This window comes from Cavia porcellus, unplaced genomic scaffold (genome assembly GCF_034190915.1).
Source record: "Cavia porcellus strain 051 isolate PalLab524CR breed Dunkin Hartley unplaced genomic scaffold, mCavPor4.1 scaffold_2, whole genome shotgun sequence".
Lineage (NCBI taxonomy): Eukaryota > Metazoa > Chordata > Mammalia > Rodentia > Caviidae > Cavia > Cavia porcellus.
The window spans coordinates 29,239,771-29,259,962 of record NW_026947485.1 but is presented as its reverse complement, the minus strand read 5'-3'; the positions used below and the strand labels follow the sequence as shown (position 1 = coordinate 29,259,962).

Below are 20,192 nucleotides of genomic sequence, written 5' to 3'. Positions count from 1 at the left end.
AAAAGAAAACTAAGCAAAAATGAAGGGAGAGAATACTGTTAATTGTGTTCTGGCCCACAATGCATACTTTTCTTCAATACTTGTCCAAATTTTTTAAAAACTAGTCCTGTGGGCAAATACTCTTTCAGTGCTCTAAACTATTTTGAAGGTTATAGGAAGGAGTTTAATTGTAAAGATACCAATGCACTTGAACTGGAAAATCTACTTTTGAGAAAACAAGAAAATTTCTTGAAATCTAGTTTCTCTTTTTGCGGAATGACAGGGAGGCCACTACCTGTCTGTTTATATTTCAAGTTACACTTACTATTTTTTTAACCTAATGTGACCAATTAAATAATGTAAAGTATGACTTGATTTCCTTCTTAGTTTTTGTCCTGGAAGCATTTGAAATGAAAAGAAATGAAAAATCCTTTTTAGCCTTTCTCTCTCTTACAATTTCAGTGACTTTAACAATAAACAGTAAAACGATAGAGTATACAAACACATTGCTCAAGTGAACCCATCATGAACCTAAGTCTGAGAATGGTTTCCTAAATAGGGGAAGTGTGTTTCATATAAAAAGCCCATTTTCTGTTACTGCCTTTTTTTATTTGGACTACTAGACAGTATGTATTTTAAGGCAACTGTAACAGTTTCCTGTTTTTTACTAACAAGAATGACTTATCATAATGAGAAGTGTAGACACTATTTGATCCACCCCAGAAAGCTATTTGATAGAATAAATTATCTCACTTCTTTTGACCAATGAAGGCAGTATAATAAATAAGTGAGACAAGAATTAAAAAGTGGCCATTTATAACAGAAGGCAACAAAGGACTGGCACATTTGGAGGTCTGGTTTAATAAAAAACATGATGAGTCAGATAAGTTATATGTGATAACTAACTGTACAGGGAAAGACAATCCTCACTAATATAAAAATTCATGAAATAGTTTCTTCACCTAGGAAAGCAGATAGTTTTTGTAGTTTGAGAATAATAGCTCTCAATTCTTTGAAGTGTGAAGAACTTTTTTTGTAAAATCACTATAATTCTTTAACTCCACTAAAGCGAATTCTTGTTTTCAGAACTCTTTCTATAATTTATCACAGTTCTGAGTATGAATTTTGTATTGCATTTGGGGGAATGAATTTGTTTTGGGAGTGTTATTTTGCGTATTTTATTTCAACTGTAAAGTTTTTATTTTGTGAGGTAAAATATGGATATCTAAGTATACTAACTTGCCTTTCACAGTGTTTGGTTTTATCTCTTAAGAGAATTATACAAAGATGTCACACTGTATTTGAGTACTTAAGTTTTTACTGGTAGCATCTGAAAAAAATGTATGTGTGTGCTTCTACATGTGTGTGTGCATGTATAGGAGGACTGGACCCAAGGCCTTGCATGGCTGAAGCACATGCTCCAAGTTATATCACTAGCACCTGAAATCTGCTGATGAAATATTAATAGAGCCATTACTCTATGTTAGGTTTAGGGTTCCAGCTGGGGATAAAACATAAAGTATGACAAATTTTGTGCTCTGTAGGAGCTAGTAAGTACTAGTAAAATGAATCTTGCATTCAACTATAGGGATTGTTTTTGAAAGACTGAATGTCTAGGGCTAGCATCCACAATCTAATAGATTCTGTAATTGTAATGCAAACCGAAGCATAAAGACCACTGATTTAGAGGTTACAGGGTAGAGGAATAAACAATTTACATTTCTACTGAGCCTTTATATAATGTTCAAAGTACAACAGTAGCATCTAGGAAAGATAATAGCTAATATTTCCTGTTTCTATCAAGGGAAATGTTTGTAAAGGCTAGAAGTGGACTTCAGTCTGTGGCTCTGAAAATGATGTACCTTGTTTCTATTCATTTTTACGAAAGAAATAAGCACACAGTCAACACTTCTGAAATGCTTTGTTCTTGCTCTTCCAATCTGAAGACTTTTATGTGCTTCTCTTACTCTTTAGTGGCTCCGGTGTCTTTATTTTCCTCGACGACAAATATGATATCCATGAAATATTTTTTAAAATCTAGAATGCATACTAGGTTCTGAATGATTTTTACAGTTTAATTTTGAATGTAGTATCTATCGTCACTAGGCAATAGCACACGTTTTAAAGGAACCAGAACACGTCTTTTTAGATTTAGAATGACCAGACATTATAATTTGATCTTAATTACTACCAGCAATTTATTATCTTTGCTTGTAGATGGTTAGTGGCGCCTAAAATGTTTATTTAGCCTTGTATTTCTTCCTCGCTCTTTCTCCAAAGCATAGGGCCTAGAACCCTCTTTTCTTAAGAGTGGGGGGAAATCAGTAACTCCCAGGATAGAATTGGGTAGAAAAGTAATGTAAGCGCCAATCAGAACACTGTTTGGACCAGTTCTCACCCAGCGTCTCAGAGAGGACTGGAGGAAGTTGGAACTTCATTACCTTCATTCATTCATTGGGACAAAGAAGGCCAGCGTTTAGGGCGGTCAGTTTTCCGTCAGCATTACCAGACGAGGTGTTACATTTCAGTGGGACTGTCCTTTAGAAGGCTCCTTTGTCAGAAAACTTCTAGGCACTGGACATACACTTTTTCCGGAGTTGCTGGAGAAACGGTCAGCGTTTGTCGTGCTACCAGTACTCAAGATGGCTACAGGACGCTTCAGGCGCCGCATCAGGTGACTCAGCCCCCTTTCCTATAGCCCCCCCCCTGACGTGTGGTGGGCGTGGCTCACCAGAGACCTAGAAGGCTGAGAAACCCGAGATAGGCATGCGCAGTTAGCCCTCCCAGGTCCTCGGCACCTCCTCCCACTTATCGCCCTGCCCCGTTTTCCCGGCGTCCAGGGAAGGCCAGCTGATACTGGCTGGAGGTGATTCAGTGACTTCCTTGTTGTGAGTCCCGGCCTGGCAGTGTTCGGACTCGTATTCCTGCTGTCCTTTCTTGGACCGCTAGCCCGAGTATAGGTCACAGCCACAATCCCCGTCGGTCACCCTTTCAGTACAGGTCCTCTCCCTGCGCTCCGTGCTGATATGCCCAGCCCCAGCACTACCTCCTCTCTCTACTCCCTCCCCGAGGAAATTAGGAATCTGTTGGCAGGTAAAGAACGGGAAGGGGGCGGGTAACGCTGCTTGGGCGGGGGTGAGGGGACGGCGAGCCGGTGGGGACAGAAGCTTTGCGTCCTTACCCTGACTGTGCGCGCCCCACCTAGTCTTCTGACCGGAGGGGGCGGGACAAGGAGGAGAGCGGCGGTTTGGGGGCTAAAAAAGAGAGTGGGCGTGTGTGTGAAACTTCGGTGAGGGGATAGTTGTGAATCCGTCTCGATTTTCTACACTAACAGAACTCGGACAGTTCTGTAGGCATCCTGAAGACGGTGTATGGAGGGTGGGGGAAAGAGGATGTTCACGAATGCATGTGTGGGAACTGGGAAGGCAGCAAAAGTAAAGTAGTTCTTGGATGGCCTGGCCATTAGAGATGGAAGTCGGAGACGCAGGTGTGTCATACCTAAAACTCCCATTTTTCTTCAACTTTCAGAACACTTATATTTAAGACTTTGAAAGAAAGCCTGATTCTCAAATGCCCAGTTGTTTTCAGCCTTAGTAATTAAAACAAAAAAGGAAGGATGTGTTGAAAGTCTTACTTCCTGTGGTGCATGAAGAAAGCACTTCATCTTTGCACCCTCATCTTCCTCTTTTCAGTTTTACATCCCAGTGATAGGAAGCTTTTTTTTTTTTTTTTTTGGAGTTTGTACTTCTTCAGTGCTGTTATGAACCCGCTGTTAGTTCAGTAGTGTGTAGATGCAAAGGTGTTTATTTTTACTAAGGATCAATGAAAACTTTATGGTTCTGCACAAGACAGAAAATTATCTTTTTAGGGTACCACAAATCTTGCATATCCTGATGTTTGGAAATTCCTAGCATTATTCACTTTGCCTTGGGTATGCCAGGATTTTGGAAGTTTAGTTGTTTCTAAAATATCTTTTAATATTAATCATGAGTGGATTAAAAGAACTTCTCTTAGATATAAGTTGCTTGTTTTAACTGTCAAAAACAGTGTCATCTAAAATGTCATATTTGATGTAGTAACTTACTCCTCTGGTAGTGTGAGAACAGATGTCCAGATATACTCGTATGCTGTTTTGGTGGTTAGCATCATGAATAAGATTGAGAAAATAAAACTCTGAATGTACTCTCCTGTAACATGGTAGAGTGTGATGAATGCATTTGTTGTGCGACAGTGGATAGTATTTCAATCTAAGAAATGCTTGTCATTACCACTAAGGGAAGTACTGAAAGAACTGAGCTTGTATTCTATTTATTTGAGAGTTTACATGAGCATTGATTTTGTTTTACCAAAGTTAACATTTTTGTTTCTTAACTGCTGGATTTACTTCTTTAGAAAATCATTGTAATAAGATCACAGAGGTATTTATCATTATTTCAGAAATATGTCACAGTTTTAAGATTATACTGTGTATATTTTTGAATTTGGAGAATGAAGAGATCTCTATTTGCATGTTTTAAAAGACTGACAGCTCTCACCATAGGCACTTTACTATGTGGATTCACAGTCACATATTCTCAGACAGTATGATAGATATGTGGGTTATGAGACCTTCATCTGATTCCCATTAGATCATAACTATTTTATGTGGTCCTTATCTGTGTAATTTAGCAAAACCTCAGAATTACATATTTAAATTATCTGCCAGTGCTAACTTTCTGTACATTTCTGCCATTTCTCTTAAGTTAGACAGCATGCAAGCATAACATCTGAAATCAGGTTTTCATAAGTTACTGACATTTTCAGTATTTCGTACTAAAGTGTATCACATAATAAATACACGAGGTATTAAAAAGAAATACTAAAACATTAAAACTTTTGAGATTTACAGATTTGGATTATACTTTATTTTCAGAGGTTGTTTTCAAAAGGTTTGTTTCTGAGTTAGGGGATAGATACATATCTAAAGAAATGAAACAAATGAACCAGTGTTGCTCAGAGTTTAAAACTTTTCTATGTATTCAAGAAAGGTTGTGTTTAACTGTATTTAAAACTTTTTGGATGAGAAGGCTTCAAGAATAGATGCTGTCAGTACCATCTTACATATTTCATCCAAGAATATTTGGAATACATCATGATTTGCATAACCCAAGTGTAGGGTGATGGTACATAATTAGATTTAGAATTTTGAAACTGTACATGAAGCGTTTTTATTGATTTGAATTTTGGAGGCATTGCTTACCTAGTACAATTTTTAAAAACTAAGATGGAGATGTTGATTCTAGTGGTTGTAAACAGTTGAGTGCTATTAGCATACATGATAGGATGCTAGAATTCAAAGATAGAGGACAAGGAATGAAGCCTTTCAAGAGTTTAGAATCTTATGCTTTTAGAGAAAGTACAAAGTCAGCAGATAATAGCTTTCAGAATATAATATTGCTGAGACATTTTCCTCCACATTTCATGTACCTAATATATAAATAATTATATGTCATATGTGTTAAGTATTTGACATTTAACCATTTGATGGGGATATGTGCTCAAATATATTCTTATATTTATGCTTTTTCTTTGTCTTTTTTGCTTTCTGAGGTTTTCATTTTTAGGCTCATATTTAATGGTTTCTTTGAAAAGTGGTAATGTTTCTGTAGAATCAGTATATCAAATTTTGAAGGATTGTATTTTATAAAGAGTGTTGAATTAATCTTTGGTTTCCATAAAGAGAAAATAGTTTACAGAATTTTGTTGTTAAAAACAAGTTATGAGCCACCATATGCACTACAGGCAACCTTTGATTTGTTTCTCCCCCCTGTAACAATAGAAGAATAGATTTCACTTGAATAATTAAAATCAGAGGATTTTGTTCATGTAATTTTCTTACATATCCAAGTGTTTTGACTGGTATTACCACCAAGAATAATCTTGATGTATGTGAGTTTTTCCCTTCTGGCAGCCAAGAAAGTGTGAGGAACTAGGACCATTGCCCTCTAACCCCAATTAATTTGTGCAGTCATCCTTCAGGTATAGCTTGTTAGTAGTTTATAAGCAGATATTCTCATCCACTCTCGTTCTTTTGTTTCATGTTAACAAATTTTAAAAGGAAAGCTGCAAGGGGAGGTTATCTTCTTTTTAATAAGTTAGAAAATGAAACCAATGTTAAAAGAAAAAAAACAGTTGTCAGTGCACTGAAAAGTCACAATCAAACCAAACAGTAAGCAAAACAGATAAATGGTTTCTGCACAGTGACCTTGAGCTTTTGTTTACATGATAATTTTGATTATAAATATTGCCTTTTCCTCTGTTGGGGATTTCCAGAACATTGTTTTTAACCTTCATACATTATAATTGATAATCCCTTCAGGGACACTAGATAAAGAATGCAATTCAGTTGAAATAGAGGCAAAATCTTCTGGTGCACTGCATGATATCATTTGCTTTCCACCCTTTCAAAGCCCTATTTATAATTTGGTCAACATTTTGGTTTTATTTTTCCTATGAGAATCATTTATGGTGGTGTATCCATAGTGTACCCTACCTTTCTTCAGGGGCATTGGCTGAGTATGTAAAGGGAAGAGTGCCACCTACTGAGTCACCAGTAGTCACCTTAGCACCTGGATTTTCCAACAGAGCAAGAACAAGCCTGTCCCATTTTGGCAGCAATATCTATTGAGCATAGAGTTGATATGAGAACATAAAATCTCAAAATGAAATCAATCTATCACACCTCTAACAATTTTCTCTTCTAGAAATAAAAATACGAACTTGTAAATAAAGGTACCAGAAGGTTATAGTATCAAACAATACAGTCAAATAGTAAGGTTAGATAGTCAAATAGTACTGTGTAGGTGAATTAGAAAATTATTAGCCTGTTTATGTTAAGCATGTAATGTGTTTTCTGTTGGGAGGGGGATTTTGGCATGACTTTCAACTGAAAATATTTTCATCTCTCGTTACTAAGTAAGGTTCTTACTGTTTTCTACAATTTTGTGTAAAATTATCTTTTGTTTCTTTTGCAAAGAAAAATCTAAATATACTAAAAAGTGAGCAATATATGAACAAATTTCAAGTTAGTTTATCTCTGCTGATATCAGCATTAAAGTATTGATAGAAAGAAGATAGAAACAACAGAATATGAAAAGCCTCTGGCGATTTGAAACATAGTTCCGTTGTCTCTCATAAATTTAAAGTTAAGTGTCATATATGGGTGATAAAAATGGGATAGGCTACTTTTATATACTCATTATTCACCTAGTTTGCCTTTTTCAATTAAAGCCAAGTCTATCCTTTTCATTCCTTTGAGTTAACATTTCTTTTTCCATCACATTCTGCACACATAACGATAGATGCTGCCAAACAGTGAATGTAGTGTAAATCTCTGAAAATGTGTGGTAAAAAGATTTTGATTATTGCAAAGCTCTGTTTATCAAGAGTTGTCTTTTAGAGGTTGAAAGATGGTCAGCCATATCTTTCAACAGCCCAGCTATCAGAGTAAACCATTTAATCTTTCAAAGCCAATATTGAAAATTTTGTGGGATGATTGAATTATTAAGACTCAGCTATGCTTTACCCACTGCACTGCAAGAACTGTGTTTGCTCATGTATCTGTCAGTGTTTGAAAAGTCCACAGTTGTACCATAACCTATAAAAAGGCTAGGTAATCAAGAGAAAGACATTATCAGAACAGTCAATAACTTTTCAATTAGCCATTTTCCAACTTTGAGAATTTGACTCCATTAATCTACATGTGCCTATTCTGATTGATTTTTATGTTTTCACCAGTAGCTATTTGGTCAGACCATTCCCTGCTGTAGCAGAGAAATGTCTTTTTGTTCTAAGTGGCTTAAAGCCTGGGCTAGGATTCTTATACTAAGTTTAGTGACAGCATAGGTCAGTGTATACAAAGCAAATAAAATAAAACAAGGGATTAGGGATATAGCTCAGTGTGTAGCGCCTGCCTGGCAAGTGCAAGGTCTTGAGTTCAATTCTAGAACCCAAAGAGAGAGAGAGAGAGAGAGAGAGAGAGAGAGAGAGAGAGAGAGAGAGAGAGGTTTTATTGATGGAGGGTGAATTCAGCCCAGTTCTCACCCCTTCCTCTGTGTAATTCAGGCCATCCTAGAGGCTGTGCGCATGGGCAGGGAGGCAGGTATTGGATGATTTGGGGACTAGGAAGAAGACAAGGGGTGTTACCCCCTTGTGCCTTGTTTACAACTTCAGGCTTCCAGGTCTTCTCCCAACCTGTTTGGTGGTGGGGGATGGTGAAGAGAAGTGATCATTAAGGAGGAGAACCCATGCTAGATACTCACTCAGAGAGGCTGGTGGTTTATTTTATTCTTGGCAAGAATTTTTAAACTGTTCTGGCCTTGTGTGGTTCCACATTTTCACTACATGATGTGGAAGTTAGTAGAAAGCAGGCTGTGTGTGTGTGTGTGCGCGCATTAGATGCTTGTCCCAGTCACTCTGGACTCTGGAGAAGGACAGGGCAGTGGTTTTTCAGGCTGCCCAGACTGTCTGGAATGTCTGTAGGTACAACAAACACAAACAAAAAATAAAACCTTGGAGTACCATTCAGTGAATCATGTTAAGTATTTGCCTCTTAAGGGTGGAGATAGCTATTGAGAGGTTTCAAATTTAAACTGCTCAAGGATTGCCGAGCCAGAGCATCTCATCTTTTAATTTTTTTTCGGACCTTTGCCACTTATCTACAGAGAGGTTATAAATCTGATCATTTCAGCGGCCTCCACCCACAATTCCTTACAGCTGTGCTTGGAGATAAGGCTTACTCTTCAAGGTGTAAAAACAGCAAAAACCACCACCACGTTTAATTTTGCCACAATAACTTTTTTTCCTAATGATGAGTTGGTGGGTGGAGGCTGATGGGGATGGGGTAATTCTGGAGGTAAATGTAGACAGCACAGACCTGCGGACCGTGGCCGCGGGGCAGGGACAGTTGGACTTGGTGCCTTGGGGCACCCCCTTTCCGGTACCTTCTCCTGGGCTCCCGAATTCTTTCCCAAGGCAGACGTCCTTGTGCTCTAGCTCTAGCGAATGGAACCCCTCCCGTAGAAAAAGAGGAATTGCAACTCCCCAGGCCAAGGGGCAACCGAAACAAGGCAGGCTGATCCTTTCTTGTAAACAAATTACACTGTTTTCCCAAATTACAGGCAATCAGGAGTCAGTGAATCTACATACTAACCGAGGAAGACGACCCCTAAAGAAAGGTAGAAGAGGGGCCAGCGTTTTTGCTAGTTTACCGCGCTAGCTACTTTGCCGTTTGCAGGGCTGTTTAGAGCACAATAAAAAGCTTCAAATCTCTTTTTCCAACCAGCCAGAGGAGCACTTGATTCACCCAAGACTTTTATTGCTGGCTTTTGAAATATTACCCTGGCTTTGAGTTACAAAGCCGCAGATCCAGCCCCATTTGTCTGGCGCTGCCCCAAACTCAGCTCTCCCAGCTCCCCGCTCCTCAGAGAGGAACCTGAGGTTTAACACTCGGAGGATCTCGTTTTTTTAGTGGCCAGAGATGGGGCATCTCCCAGGAAAGCCCGTCACGGCTTGTGCAGCCTTTGCGCTTCGGGGGAACAGAGCGGTCTGTGGTTCGCACAGGCACCGGGGCGCAGGCTGGCGCGGCGGCGCATGCTGCACCAGGGAGATTGAAGCTGTTTCATTTCATTTGAAAATTAACATACAAAGTGTAGATTTAAAAAAAGCCTACATCTCAGAATCATCAAAGCAGCTAAGTCAGTGGACAATCAATAATTAAGATTATGGCAGAAACTGCTTCTAGTTAAAATTCTTATTTGTTAAAAATATGTAGGCAGCAAAGCAGTTCCTACAGACCAGATATCTTTTGTGAAATAATTAACAAAAAGGGCAATGTTTCTTAAATTCTTTTAATTTCCATAAACCCTTTTCTGAAAAAAGTTTGAGAAGAAATAAATTAAAAACACTACTCTTAAAGTGTAGATCTTTTTCCTTAATCTCAGGATTCCCTCTCCTTAAAATACACTGATTCTTCCTGCAGTCCCAAGCTCAGCAAATATTTCGTCATAAACAGGAGCATTCGTCGGAATTTTATAAATATATCGAAGAGTTTTGGGAAAATGCATCATAGAGTATAGCAGCCTTTTAAATTTTCTGAAATTTTATGCAACTGAGATGACTTTTTAAAGAAATAACTCTTGGGTTGTAATTGTTTTCTGTTATTGCTTCCAGAGCTAGAAAATAGATCCTGTTTGTTTAAACTTAGATTGTATAATGAAAATGTAAAACAGGCAATTAAATACTCCTGGAAGAGGGAATTAATGACAAACATTGAGTGAAAATAACATTAGGCAGACTATTCACCAGTCTTTGAGCCAGTGATCCTCCCAAGTATTGAGTCCCCTTGTGAGAAATAATTAGTAGTAGGATTGCTATTCCTTCCCTTATTCTTTTTTTTTTTTTTTTTAGGAGAGTTACTGTATGAATTTTCAGGAAGGTGAATGATCTTTTCCATTTCAGCTGTGTGAATGTCCAGAGGTTGCTAGCTTGCTCCTCTGGGTGCAGTATTCTTCATAACTTTCATTATTTTGAACTCACGTGAGAAATCTGGGTCTAATTTGTACTAGTTCTGGATAATGTCTCTCTGTACTGTCTCCAAAATATAGGTAACTCAAAAGGAAAGAGAAGCTAGGATACTTGGCTTGCATCTCAGTTTGATACTTGCTTTTAACATATTAGTTGTTAATGGACTTCAAACCAGAAGCTCTTTTAGAAAATTACTACAAATTAATTTTGATTCTTTCATTTGTCATTGACTTGGGGAAAAATTATCTTTACACATTTATAATGAATATATCACAGTTTGATCACCTTTCCTCATTGGATCAAAATACTTTTGTAATCAAGAATTTAAACTTGATTACAAATATCCATCTCATATATTAGGTTTAAATAGTTAATTTAAATATAATTGAGAGATTATTACATTTCTTTGCATTACCTAAATGTAATATTATGTTGTGATAATATCTTTTTGTCAGTGTGAATTAGGAAAGAGTAGTTAAAAAAAGACAGTAAAATATACGTGAATCTCTTCACTATGAAACACGGATGATTTATAGCCATGACTACTTTAAAACATGTATGGCATCTTCTCTATTAGATAGTTCAAAATGAGTTTTGAAATTCTGAAAATAAAATTAATTTGAATTGTACAGTACTTCATGAACAGTGGGAATGGAACTGTTACAGGAATCAAACCAGCAAGGACTTATAATTTTGTATGAGAAAGAATTGGACAATAGGCTAATTTAGTTTACTAAAATTTTAATACATTGGCAATGGGGAAAGGAGATATGAAGTTATAGAAATCTCATTATTTGCATACATACAGTATTTGTAAATAGTGGAAGAATCTATTTTTCTGCTTCCTTCATGTGAGAAGTATTCCAGATGGTAATAACAGAGCAGGAACCAAGAGCTCACAGAACTACCCAGGGTGGGATGGGCAGTTAGCTAGAAGGAGGGCGTGATTTGGGAATCTTGGCTAAAAGAAAAAGACTTCTATTTTTTCTTTTAAAGCATTAAATATTATGTATACTTAAATGTATTACACTAGGAAAAACAGATCCTTGTGAGAGACATTAGTGTATATTGATACAATATTATGAATGGACTTGCTCATATAGGATGTTAGAAAATACTGTAAAATGATAGTGTCACATGCATAAAAGCTTGGTGCTGGCTTCTCTATGAGATTTTGTTTTATGGGGTACCATAGTTTATTAAAACTTGTGAGCTTCTTCCTGGTATAATGATGCCAAACATCCAAATAGTATCTGCTGTGCTAAGCATAAATAAGTACAACATGCAGATTTTATTAGATAAGCAGTGAACAGATTTGAGCAACTTAGTGTTTGAAACATACTTCAACTGTTAGCTTTGAATTGATAAACAACTATTGCAAATTGTATAGGCATTAGTACTTATGTAAAGAAACAATCATTGTCCTATTTGTCTTCACAAAAAATGATTCTTCTAATTTGTATCCTGTTTCTTATATTTCATGGTTTAGATGTTGAAACATTTGTAACAGATACACTGAAAGGGGAAAATTTATCCAAGAAAGCAAAGGAAAAGAGAGACTCCCTTATTAAGAAGATAAAAGATGTAAAGCCTATGTAAGTCTCTGGCTTTTCATTACTTCTTACTTAGAAGTGACTTTGTGATTAACATCATAATACAGAATTATCATGGAGTTAAATTTTTTACTTTCTAATTTAATGCTGTTATATATTTTTAAAGGACAAACATTTTTAAACACAGACATGATTATCATAGTACACTTTTATAAAGATTCTCAATTATGTATTATAAATATTCTAACAATATTCAACTTTATTATCTGAGGAACTATTTGGTTTAAATAAGATGTAGATTAATTGAGGATTTTTGTGTAAATTTTAAAAATGCCTCACTGAAAAAGAGAGTCCTTTTGTTATTAAATAAATACAATATACATTATAGGTATGGAAGATATACCCTCATTTGACTATTGTACATAGGTCTTTATAATTTTATTATAAATTCTTAAGCCTTTTGAAGTCGCTATTAGGACAGGAAATAGTTTCTTCTCTATATGTGTATTTATAAAATAAATTTTGGATTTTAATTATTGATATTAATTAGACATTGTTTTGATTTTCAACCTCACTTTAAAATATAATGTTCTTTATTTTGCAGGTATCTTCAGGAATTTCAAGACAAAGGTAAATTTCAAACTTGAATTTTTTTTCTGTCTGTGAAGATTTTCAATTAACACATCTTGAAATTTGATAGTTGGATCCAAAATTTAAATTTCTATGCTGTATATTTGTATTTAAACCTTCAAGATGAGAGTGCTAGCTCCCCCTGCTGAGAAAAAATTAAAAGACATATCCAGATTTTATTTTGCAGTTTTCTGATTCAGAAATGTGATGAATTTGACACTTAGGTTTTGCATTTCTTTGAGTATTTTATGGCAGAAATTTGTTAGGACAGGTATCCTTGAGTTATACTTAGAATAATTTGGTTAAGCAGTGATGAGATATCAACCCAATGCTATTTAACATTGCAAAGGTTATTTTATAGAAAGGGAGGAGCAGAAGGGCTTGTGACTGAGCACTTATAGCTCACATGTTTGAAGGATGCCTTAAAACCGTATAAATTTTGTTGGAGAACATGAATAAAATATTTCTAAAACATTAGTTATTATTTCAGTGACTCTTTTGTTTTGAATAAATGTGAGCCTTAGAGAGTTTTAGGGATAGGAGTTCAGTTTTATTTTGTTTTTGAAATCAATGACAATGCTAGTAAACTGTCTGCCTTTAAATATGAGAGATAGCTGTTTAGCGTGCTGGAAACCAGATTAGGAAAGGCATTTTAAGTCTTGCTACTTCATGTCTTTAGTTCCTAAGGGAAACTGGGTATGGCCCTTATTTCCATGATGCTAATTCTTAGGTCATGACCTACAGCTTTTGGAAGCTGGTATGAGAGTCACAATCTGAGGTCAGTTATCTTACATGGAGCTAGGTTCTCAGTTTTAGGGAAGAAACAGTGTGGCTTGTGGTAACTGGAATTAGCAGATCCCACAGGGTAATTCATATTTATGCTAACTGATAAGTGAGAGGATAATGACAGTTCCAGTAAACCAAGTACTTAACCAGAGAAACCTAAAACCAGTTAAAAGGAAGTCACAGTTTCCTCCACATGGAATTAGCAAAATAGTGGGATTGAAGGGGATGGAAAAGATTTTTTTCTATATGAAGATTCTTAACACTATTAAACAAAGAGTAGAATAGGAAGCTTCTTTCCTATATAACCACTTTTTGTGCCCTACAGTGAATCCTAAATTACGAGCTTAACCCTGTTGCATTTTGCTTAGCTGCATATGAAAATGAATTCATGCATTTTAATTATGACAACTTTTATACAGTATACTGTTTATGGGGCAGTATTTTATCTGTCTCTCTTCCTAAAGGGCATATTCCAGTGATTATTTATTGAACTCTTATTGTAGCTTAATTATTTGTACACTAAACAATTTTAAGCTAAGAAAGTATAATAACGTAAAGGCATTGTATAATTGCATATAGTTTAGTAATAGGGTAGGAACTTTCCCTTTGGAATTCTGCTTTAGAACTTGTTCAGGTGTGTGGATATTAAAATTACATTACTGAGATGCATTCTTGTGTCTCCAAAGAGAATGAAAATTTATATAAGTATTTGATAGAAATTAAAAAATGATCCTAAAATAAGAGTTCAAATAACACAGAATTCAGAGATTCCCTATAATCACTTTCCTCTAAATAACTCATTTGTAGTTCAATACTGCTATATTCAGTTAACTAATCACCAAGAGTGCCCGCTGAAAAGTAAGCCTGTGGATAAATTAGATATATACCTTGGAGGAATACAAGAAGCTAAGTGATTTTATGCCATTGTACTCTCAGAGTATATTCAGCTTTGTTCTGTAAAGACTATTTTCTGTAGTTTGTTGAGAATAGTAAAGAGTTCCGGCTTAATAACTGCTAAGTAATTATCCAAGATACATCTTTTTAATATTAAGAATTTCTTATCAGATCTCTGCATTGAGTAAATTCAGTCCTACCTAGGTTTTGATGGTGGTGCCCCCACTGTCCCTGTATTTTCCTGTAGGGGCTTTGGATTGTCTGCATCCTGGGAGAACTGCAAAGAATTCCTTTTGGCTGTTCATCTCTCTGGTCTCCTTCTCTGTGTGTTTTATGGCCTCCCTGTCTCTTTTTTTTTTTGCAGGGCTATCTCTAACTCTCTGGCTATCTCTGTTTCTGTCTCTGTCTCTGACTCTGTCTCTGTCTCTCTTACACACACACACACACACACACACGCAGAGTCTTTCTGTTTCTGGTCAATGTAAGGCCACAATGAAGTAAATGAACTTCTTCATTTTGTCCTTATTCCCCTATTTGTTTTACATACTTACTGTTATTAAAATTATTTGTTTTACATACTTACTCTTATTAAATTAACAGTTGAATACCATTTTAATATTATTGGATGGCCAGAGATAGTTCAGTGGCACAGAGCCTTCCTGGCAAGCATGAGGTCTTGAGTTTGATTCCTCATAACAAAAACAAACAACAATAACAAAAAACAAAAACAAAAAAACTGTAATGAGGGGAAGGTAGAGAATTCTTAAAATGATTTAATTCAGATTTGGTAATTTCTAATAAGTTAATATATGTTACTATTTGAGCAAAGAACTGTTATTGACTCAATATTGCTTAGTGTTTTCTAATGTTTTAGGGCATCATAAAATGTTTCTACTTTATTTTAGCCTCATTTTACTCTACTGATGATTTCAGTGTGATTATAGTAGGTATTCAGTAAGCACCAAATTAATACGTATTCCCCAGTTCAACTTCATTTGTCAGGAATAGTTAATTCTGATCCATAAATTTAGTTTTCAAATAACATTTAGGTAATTATAAGTCACTAAAAGAAGGGCATATGTAGTAAATGAGACAAATATTTTGAAACTTTTTCAAATTTTTAAAAGATTACTATCTATGGTTTTTAAAATGTTAATATATTGTTTTATATGTTCCAGATAATGTTATTTTATTCTTTAAAGATCTCTTTCCTATTAATTATAAAAATTATTGGATAGATTTTGCCCTTATGACTATTGATATTATAAAATATGCAGAGATTTAAGTAGAAAGCAACTTTACTTTTATAATTTGTAATTCTTAAGTTTATTAACGGACTAAACCACTTTTAAAAAAATAGTAAGACTATTAGGAAGGGATCAATTATTGTTTGTCCTGATGGAACCCTTAAGAATAACAGAAGCTTGGATGATGTTTAATTTCTTTCCCTTTACTGTTCTTAACATGGTATATTTTTTGTTGAAAGCTGCACAATGACATCTGAGCAAATAACTCAGGGTTTTTTCCTCACACTGTCCTCTTCTACCCTTGCCCTTGTGCAGATGTGGTAAACATGTTTAGAATTACAGGGCTTATAGTGGAGAGGTTTGTATGAAAAATGGTATGCTTATTTTAAAGCGTGGGCTCAGTATGACAAAAAAAGTTGTCTTTATTATTTGCAAAATGTAAATTAACTTTCCTATTGTAGAGAAATTAAGAGGAGAATCCTCTTAGTTTTTGGTGACCTGTATTCTTTGAAGTCTTAATAATTAAATTTTCTTTAAGAAATTCAAATGGAAATAGTTAATTCTGCATTTTTTTTGTTGTTGTTGTTACAGGGATTGAACTCATGACCTTGTGCTTACCAGGCAAGCGCTTGAGCCACTGAGCTAAATCTCCAGCCCTGTATTCTTATTTAGCTGCATATTATTCCTTAAAAACTTAGGATGAACCAGTAAACTGACTAAAGAATGAGAAATTAATTTATTTCTCTCTTTTCTCCCATGTTTGTCTTCATGCCTTAAGGATTGGCTGCCATCTAAATTATATTTTATATATTATTTTCTTTTAAATTAACATTTAAAAATTATATATATTTATGAGGCACAGTGATATATATCACTGTAAAAGGAGTACTAAAGTGTATTATTTAGTTTTATGTTGTCTGTGTTTAAAGTACAACTACACATGGAAAACAACACTAAACTGGATAAACCTCATTTGGTGGTAGTGGAATTTGTGAGCCTAGTGGCTGTTGGGCTATGTCTCTAGGCATCTAGGAAAATGTTAATTGATGATGAGCCATATAAAAAAAGAATGACTAATAGTCATCTGAACACAACTATTATAAATTTTACAATAGTTATCTGAGAAATACGCTGCTGTGGTATGATTAAATCTGGATTTTGCTGTGGTATTTAAGTCGCCTCTAAAATTATAGGAAGGGAAGCTTTGGATCATTGTCTTCTAGATGGTTAACTTTGTATCATTAATTAAACTTTTGAAAGTTGTGGGATAAATCAAATGCTTTTCTAGGGAAACAAGAAACAGTATTAATGAGCAACAACCCCATAATTACCCTTGTGAGTACATAACAGGGACACATTCATGTCTTTTCTTTGCGCAATAACTTTTACAAAGAAGTATTTTTAAACTGATCATTAATTTTATGGCCACAGAAATGAGATGCAAAATTTATGCTGTTGTCATTGGCACAGGCTCAAGGCACCACTGACATTATGTGTGATAGTAATAGAATGGCTGGCAGCTAATGATTCTGTAGACATTTCATTTGAGCATGCTTTTCTTTTAGATGTCTGATTAGTCTGTAATGCTTTCAATTATGTCTGTAAATTGTATTGGATACATTTACCTGATGCCCCATTGTTGATTTGGAGTTCAGTTTTTTTAATTGTATAAACACAAGTTGAGCATTTTCTTTTTAGTTTATAGAATTCTTTGCAGGTATAGCTAAAAATACTTGGCCCCTGGGGAGGAAAAATGCTTTGTACTACTCAACAGCGACCCCTCTGTTCAAGTAAAGCTCCCTATAAAGCAGGAGCTTTCATTCTTTGTTGGATTGAAAACCAAAATTAGGCAGGGGGAAAATGAATGGATCATCACTGGAACAACTGTAGCATAGAGACCTTGCTGAAAAGTGTGTTCTTTACATTTAATGCAGTGGAGAAGAAGGGAATACCACTGTATAGATACCATATTGATGCTTTAGTTTCTGAGTAGACTCAAAGGACATTCCTTCAGTGTGTAGGGGAAAAGTCAAGTCAGCTGCATTTATTTTTATTGTAAAAATGTAAATATCATACTACTTTTAAAAAATTCAGTTAACTGCAGTTCTTAGAATGGGTAAATTGAAGACAATCTCACCTTCTTTTTGTGACACTAGGGAGTGAATCTAGGGCTTTCATGCTGGACTGTATTCCCTGCCCTTTTCTTATTTTTTTTTTTATTTCAACACAGGGTCTTATTAAGTTGCCTAGTTGCCCAGGTTAGGCTTGGGCTTGTGATCCTCCTGTCTCAGCTTCATAGAGTGCTGGAATTACAGGTGTGCCCCACTATACCCAACTGTCATTTTCACTTTAATAAAAATCTGAAAAAAAAAACTCTTTGGAAAAGTGTTGGGGATTTAACCCCCGGGTTTTATGCATTATAGGGCGGCACTCTACCACCAAGCTAAATGCTTAGCTCTGAAAAGTATTTAAAAAGAAAACAAAGACCCATATGTTTTTCATTATGTCAGAAACCCATTTGTGTAAAATAAATAAGGCTATATTATTATTGAGTTTATAACTTTAATAATCCTTTTGCTATATGTGTGGATATAGAATATACATGTCACATGTAGATAAATGTTCTGTGTATTTGTGTGTATGGTGTATATGTACACATAAAAATGTATAATAGATGTTATCTGAGGAAGATGAGATCCCTCAGGTTTTTAAAACTTTTACATTTTATCTGTCCATTTCCATGTAGAATTTCAGAGATTTAAGCCTGCACACTAGAATTTTTTCAAAATAATTTCTGTATATTCTTTGGTTTTACTATTTTTATAGTCATAACAGAATAAGTGCTAAATTCTGAAATATCCTAATGTCTTTTTAAAAATCAGATTTAATTTTTGATGTGTGATATCAGATAATCTTAGAAAATTCATACCATAAAAATTCATATGTAAAGATTCTAGTAAGTAAGAGTAACAGAATTTTGTGATCTTAACAACTATATGTTTCACATTCTATAATGACATATTTAAAATATTTTTAGTGGTTCTTTGTGAGATTTCTTTTGCCTTATTTTTGAAATTAGAGGGGTTTTCTTTTCATAGAAGAAATATTATAAGCAATCGTTCAATGTTCTGCAAAGTACTTTGGCCATCTCAAAAGAAAAAAAAGATAAGACTTGAACTCTGAGTAGTATACATGTATATTCTTTGAGATTTTAGTTGGGGAAGAAACATCACCATGTTTAGTGTACCTAGTGATAGAATCACTAAGAATGACAAGATAACCATTTCTGTACTCTGTTGCCTTCATGACAGATGTTACTATCTGTATTTTCAAGACAAAGATGATTGTGCATGCTACAGCAAAATTATAAGGAAATGAATATTTAACTTTTAAATTATTTTGATGGTGCTGTTTGCAGAAACTATTTCCTCTACCAAAATTATACCAAAAAACAGGATGAATTCCAAGAAATGGGTGTTAGAGGATTATACATCATTATGAAAATACTAGTAGCTCTAATCTAGATCTACCCAAACACCATGGCCCAAAGGTAATGTTGTAGGTACTCCATCCAGGATTCCTGTGAGGATTTTTGCCATTCCCTTTGCATAATTCCTGAGCCTGCTGGTTTTTCTTCAGTTGTTAAAAGTTAGATATTTGATATAGTACATTATCTTTTTATTGTTGAATCCCTGTGAAAATTACGGGACTGACAAATAGTTGATTCAGTGTTTAAAAAATTATTTCAGCTGAGTGTATGGAGAAAACAAACTAAAGATTTTTTTCATGGGGACTAAATAATCTAAAGGAAACAGATTTTTTTTTTTATATCCCAAACCTGCCAACCCAGGGTTTGGAAGTCAAGCAGGAAACTGGCTAGAACATTAAAAAATGGTAGCACGCTACTAAATGAAACTTAAAAGTGCTTTCAGATATGTTTGGATTTTTTTGAAGATTGTAAGTTTTCAAGCAGTTTTTTTCTATAAAGGATTTCTGTTCTAAAAATGTACTGAGTTTTTTGTTGTTGTTGTTGTTGTTTTTTGTGTCTTTTTCCTTTTTATCGGTACCAGGGATCGAACCCACGACTGTCTGCTTGCAAGGCAGGTGCTTATGCCGCTGAGCTAAATCCCCAGCCCCATACTGAGTATTTTTAATCTATTCTAATGCTATCCTGTGTTTTTAAAGTGAAAATAAAAGGTGTTCATATGGCTTCAAAGTATCGATTTCTGACCATAACTTTTCAAATTATTGAATGAATAAATAGGATTACTTGAATTATTTTCTGTGCTGTGTTTGCTTTCTCTTTTGATTATTGTTCCTTTGATTTTTGGGGGTTATTTTGAATTTTATTTTATCTTTCTGCTTTTGGAATTCCTTATAGAGAATATAACAATGTTGTGACTGTATCCTTTTGTGTCACCAATAAGCAGGTGTGTCCTGACCGTTAGAAACTATTACAAGGTGTGATAAAAGTGTGGTGTGTATTTAAAATTTAAAAATTATTACAGTAAAAGACACATTGCCATTAATCCCCATCAAA

The 20,192-nt window shown here is 35.1% G+C and overlaps 1 protein-coding gene across 3 annotated transcripts in view; it reads left to right on the top strand.

Moving 5' to 3' along the window:
- Positions 1–20,192, top strand: part of Skap2 (src kinase associated phosphoprotein 2) — a 179,519-nt gene that overhangs the window by 19,310 nt on the left and 140,017 nt on the right. The window contains exons 1-3 of one of the 3 annotated variants that reach the window (XM_003467941.5): positions 2,814–3,072; positions 12,032–12,137; positions 12,700–12,725. In XM_003467941.5, coding sequence (XP_003467989.1) covers positions 3,006–3,072; positions 12,032–12,137; positions 12,700–12,725 — 199 coding nt within the window. In that variant the 5' untranslated portion in view covers positions 2,814–3,005. Of the gene's footprint in view, positions 1–2,813; positions 3,073–3,445; positions 3,467–12,031; positions 12,138–12,699; positions 12,726–20,192 lie in introns of those variants that run through there. The other 2 variants (XM_063239698.1, XM_063239690.1) reach the window with 2 other exon arrangements.